The sequence below is a fragment of the Haemaphysalis longicornis genome, unplaced genomic scaffold (assembly GCF_048455015.1).
Source record: "Haemaphysalis longicornis isolate Haplotype H1 unplaced genomic scaffold, Haemaphysalis longicornis Haplotype H1 scaffold_1, whole genome shotgun sequence".
Classification (NCBI taxonomy): Eukaryota; Metazoa; Arthropoda; class Arachnida; order Ixodida; family Ixodidae; genus Haemaphysalis; species Haemaphysalis longicornis.
Window position 1 is genome coordinate 177,420,448 of NW_027526203.1, and position 5,349 is coordinate 177,425,796.

Below are 5,349 nucleotides of genomic sequence, written 5' to 3' on the forward strand. Positions count from 1 at the left end.
CCGCGTTTTAGCGCACCACTGAAAGACCTTCGGATATTTGTGAATGAGCACAGGGAAGCAATCGGATACCTAGGATGATTTTGAGAGCGAAATCTCTACTACACTACATCTTTCAAGGTCATTCATCGCGTTGCCATGAGCTCCAACCGCCTGGGCGCAAGCGGCCCCTTCCTTCCTGCGCACGCTGCGCATTTATCGGAGCTTCGCAGTTGCACAACCACGTAGGCGACGGTGAAACGGCTGCTTCGGGTGTGCCTCATCACCCAGCGGCGGCTGGGTCATCTATGAGTGCGGTTTAGTTCAAGCGAAACACGTGACGAGGCGAAGGTTCAACCACTGATATATGAAAATACTGGGCTGACTTACTTTCCAGGAAGTAACACTAAAGATAAACACGATGCACACGCACGAAAACGCTTCTTTGCCAGTACATGGCTTGTCTATCTCGCGCACGATGGCGCGCCGGTTAGGATGCCTGTGCGTGCCCTGCAGCGCAAGCGAAACGAACAATCCAATCATCCAGTAGAGATAGCTGTACGTCAGGCTGCGAAATCTAAACGGCAAACTTTCAGGAAACACTGTGTGCACAGTCTTTGCTTTCGCTCGTGGTAAGTAGGTTTAGGAGTGTTAAAAATGAACCTTTTTTTAGTAAAAGAGGGTTGAGAAGACTATAAAGCCTAGAGCTTTCGCCCTTTCCTCTCGCTTCAAAGCGCTGTAAATGCTACGTGTTAATAAGCTTGGTGCAAAACAACATAGAGGCACTTGACAGGGCTCTGGCGCTCCGAGGTGTGTGCAGCCATTGTCTCGGTTCGGCGGTTCATCCGGTTTTTCATTTTTAGCAGCCGACGCGCATGCTCGCCCTAAATACTGGCTGCGTTGGCTGCTTGGCACTGCTTCTCGCGTCGGCCGTGCTATAGCGACCGCATGTCAGTTCTAGCCAGAGCGTTTGAAGGCCAGATAGGAGGGCAGCGAAAACAACATGCTCGCTCACGACCATAATTGAAGATTTCCACCTCACTAGCTCCCCGTTTGTATTGCTAGCATGCGACTCTGTCGCTGCGAACAGGAGCCTCCGAGGTCGGATGGCGCAGAAAAGGCTTAGCATCACCGCAGTTATTCGGTCAACGCTTTATAAAGCCGCGCCGGCGACGATATCCCCAGCACAATCTTTCAACGCGCTATGATCCTCCTTCACGCATTTGTAATCTGATTTTCAGCAACAGTACGGATACAAAGGGCGGTGGCAAGTTTTAGCTGCTGCGGTGTGTTCCCCTTCATGCGCGGTCCTTGTGCACAATGCAGACAAATGCTTGCCGCGGTCGTGCGCGAAGCGTTTGGGCCTGCAGAAGACGCTCCTTGCTTTTCAAGGTTATTTATTTCTTGTAAACGACCCCCTATGGCAACAAGCTTAGCTAAGCTATGTGTGATGGATGGCGACAATTGGCATGCGTCCCAACAAAGATACGCCTTGCCGTAGTGCCGATCTCGTAAACGCCGAACGAACCGTCGAAACCACTGGCGGCTTCCCCCACAGCCCGAAGCGCTAATTGGCTGCAGCATTTGATGGAACCCTCCAATAGCGCCGCTGTAGTCTTCCGTTCCTGCTGCATTATTGAGGATATATCAGAGACAAAAAGCTACGTCAATGCTCCGTTGAATGGTGACGAGAATGCATATTTAATCAAACAAACAAAAGAACCCTTATCCTGCGATAGCGCGCCGGAGATAGCGACCTATTGAGGGCCCCTTTTATTGTTTGACTATGAGGTTTAACGCACCGTCTCTACAGAGGCGATGAGGCGCGCCGTAGTGGAGGGCTGTGGATTAATTTCGACCACCTGAGTATCTTTAACTCGTGCAGAAATCTTGAACCCACGGGCGTTTTCGCTTTTCGTATTTAGGGGCCCTTTCAAGAGGCCGCCATACTAGCGCAAAGAACTGAATAAGAAACAATGATCTAGCGCACATTTGCCAAATAGCACAGTGAGCAATGCATGCAGGAGGAAATAGCTAGCAACAATTCAGATTATTTGCAACTATACGTGATAACGATACGTGCAGTAAGGTGTCAAGCATACAGCGAAAGAGTTTCGCGAGTCCGTCGTGCGTGAATAAACAGCTCAACACAAGTGTAAAAAACAAACAAAAAAAACTCTGCTCCTAAAACGTTAACCCAATCCCCAAATGTCCGAATGGCGTCAGTATCAAATTTCACACGTTTGGTTGTGAGGCTTTAAGAGACCGATGTAAGTGGACATGTGACAGTCGAGAATGCACGGTCCGTCGGGAAGAAACACGTCGTCGTCCGGTACTTGAGGTTGAGCATACAGAACATTGTCACGCCATCTTCGAATCCATGTGATTCGGTCGTTCAAACTTTTTTCCGATACGTAATGCACGTGCAGTACTGCCAATGAAGGGTGGCTTCTGGCAAAGACCAGGACTGCCCGTTCGGTGCGTCCACGTTTCTCCTGTACATTAGAAACAATGCACAAACTTTGTAATGTTGGCACCAGTCCCAAGCCGAGCTCTGAGCACAATGTTTCCACGGCGACTGTGCAACAAACAAACGAGAGTGAACGCAGGTGTAGGTTTTCACGCAACAACTGTCCGATCGATCTGCGACCAGCACAACGCACCACGTCTCCGCGCCACAAAACACCAAGCCGTTGCACTCTGCAATTCTCGAGAAAATTTAGCGAATGCAGTTCATATACGTTGAGTACCAGATTCGACAGTCTCGTTTCTTGGTGTAGAACTGCCATGGTCTCTTCGTTCAATGCGTCGAAAGGTGAGCGACAAATTCCGCAAGGTGGACCAACCACATCATGGCAACTACGCACGTCCAGCTGTTCCAGGTTCGGGAACGACCCAGCCAGCTGGCAAATTGACACCGGGGACTGCGTGCCGCAAGCGGCAATCGAAATAGCGCGCAGCTGTCTGTTGCCCAGAGCAGAAAGAATCTTGCAGCAGTCTTTGTCTTCAGTGAAGTGGACTGAGTTAACATTGAGCTCACTCAGCACGCTACAAGCACCAAGCAAAGCGTTAAGTGGGGAAATGTAGGCTGGCGGAATATATGGCGAGCCTACGTACCCATTAGATGGCACCAGAGCAATCGTCAGAGCTTCGAGGCGACCCCACAGTGACCGATGCGCAACTTGTTCCAGTTCTGCAGGAGTGTTGTCGTCGATCGTGACACAAAGTATCGCTTGTCGCAGGTTCTGATCCATTCGCTCTGGCGCCGCGATGAGTTCAGGCAGGTAAAGACAGTTAGAATAACTAGTCGGCTGCATACGATAAGCGGCGTTGCCACAGAGTAAAGCACTGAGCCGGCGATTACTGGACGTTTGTTTGTCCCGCTCTTTGCACGCGCATGCAAAGGACATCGTTCGGCGATCCGTCTCTCGACTCGTATACGTGAAAACACGAATCTCACCTCTGTCGCGCAGTGAACGGCAGAAAATATCGATTGCCACCAGCTGGTTTGTCCCTATGTTGTGGACGTGCATTTCATCCAGACGTGGGCAGCAGTACAGGCCTGTGATGAGAAGCGCGAAGGCTACTCGGTTGGCTGCGATTTCCACATACATGTAGCGCAAGTTCCACACTGTAACCCAGACACAAATCATGGCGTCTGTAATTTGCTTATAGGCGTCGTCGTCGAACAACGACCACTCAAGTCGTGTCAAAGCAGGCAGCGATTCGGAGATAGCGTTGAAAAGCGCACGAGGGCTCAGACGGCAGTTGAGGCAACACAGTTCTTGTAGGCCTTTGAAGACAGAAATGCACTGAAGGAGTCTCACTGGACACGAAAAGAGGCAATTCGTAAGCCGCAAGACTTCGACATCGTCCAAACAAACATGAGCTGTTATGGCTTCCAGCATGGCAACGTCCGAGTGTGGGCTCAGGGTGACACGGCGACGTATCTTCCGTTCAGCGAAAACACTAAAAGACAGTAAATCGCTCGTTTCAACTGCGAGCAGAGACTCGGCGTCCAGGTACTCGAGAACCTTGCACCAAACTTCGTGAGGCAGGCGTGGGTCATCAGAAGCCATGCTTGCTCGGAAGCTGCGTGAAAACTTTCGAGAGTTCGGCTCATGAAGGGCTCAATATAACGCGCTCTTAGCCAATTTTGGGAAGATTATATGTCGCTTGATATGCTGCTGTCACATCCCGTTGCTCTTCCAATAATGTTTCTGATTCTCAATAAATAAGATAACTAAATTACACAACTAGCCACTACAACGGCTTTCTACACAGCAGTTCCAATCAAGCCCGAAGCACATTAAAAGAGTGTGCGTTCTTTAACATATGCTGTTTTTCTCAGCCCGCACGAGGTGGCAAAGTTTTGCCGTTTTCACATGCCACATTTTGTAACTGCACTTGCTGTATTGTTGTCAGATAAGGCGATATCGGTGAGAAATTCTTATGTTGCCACGTTTTTGTATTTACTTATCAAGCATTCAATTTCTTCATGCTGTTGCTTCGGTTTGTTGATTTTACTGGTTAAAAATATACCTTGACCACGCGGTATGGTTTGGAGAGTGATTGTACATTGCGAAGTATGTCACCAACAAATGTAGATTTGCATAAGCAAGCCACCGGGTTTGTTTTGAACTGCGCTGGCCCGCGGGAAAGGCATTGGAAGTAGCGCTAACCCGATTACTGCTAGCGTTAGCTCCAATTTTACAGGGAAGCTGCTAGCCTCTCTTTGGCGCGAAAATTTAGTGCCGTTGTAAGCCCATGCAGGGCCCATCAATTCTCTCCCAAGACACCGAGCGCATGCGTAGGCCTAATCAGACATACAGCATACAGCTCAGGGCAAAAAAAAAAAAAACCCAAAACACAAATCAAGCATCTAAACCGCATGATGTATGATAAGCACGCCCCCCCCCCCCTCTCCCACTCCCTCGGAGTGTTCCTGGTAAAGATAAGGTTTTCAGCTGCTATCGAAAATGGGTGTTGACGTTATTCGAGGGCGAGCTCAAGTGTCAGGCTAAGCGGGACCCAGCAGTTTTTGCCCAAACGCCGAGCGCATGCGTCAGGATAAGCAGTACGTGGCATTAGCCGCCAGAGAATCCCAGGGCAAGTGAAAAGCCCGCGGAGAGGACGAGGAACATTTCATACTGGCCCCCACCAGAATGTGTAGTGGTTTACAACAGGTTCGCTGTACAGTCAGCAAAAGGCTTTTCTATAACGCGCGAGCGGGGTGCTCCGGAGTGCGCGGGAGACACCTAGTGATAACGCCTGGTTTGAGATAGGTAGAATGTGAGCATGCGCGGCCCGTATCAGCGCGATGGCTGTGACCCTCTTCGCTGTGCCCGTCGCCTTGGCTTCCACGCCTTCTTT

The 5,349-nt window shown here is 50.1% G+C and overlaps 1 protein-coding gene across 1 annotated transcript; it reads right to left on the minus strand.

The window, feature by feature from the left end:
* Positions 1–2,011: 2,011 nt before the first annotated feature.
* On the minus strand, positions 2,012–4,659 carry LOC144167440 (uncharacterized). The gene is made up of 2 exons (XM_077696703.1): positions 3,094–4,659; positions 2,012–3,024 (listed from the first exon to the last, which is right to left on the minus strand). Exons 1-2 carry the CDS (start codon positions 4,053–4,055, stop codon positions 2,205–2,207), a joined length of 1,782 nt encoding a protein of 593 aa, XP_077552829.1. The 5' UTR covers positions 4,056–4,659; the 3' UTR covers positions 2,012–2,204.
* Positions 4,660–5,349: the final 690 nt, after the last annotated feature.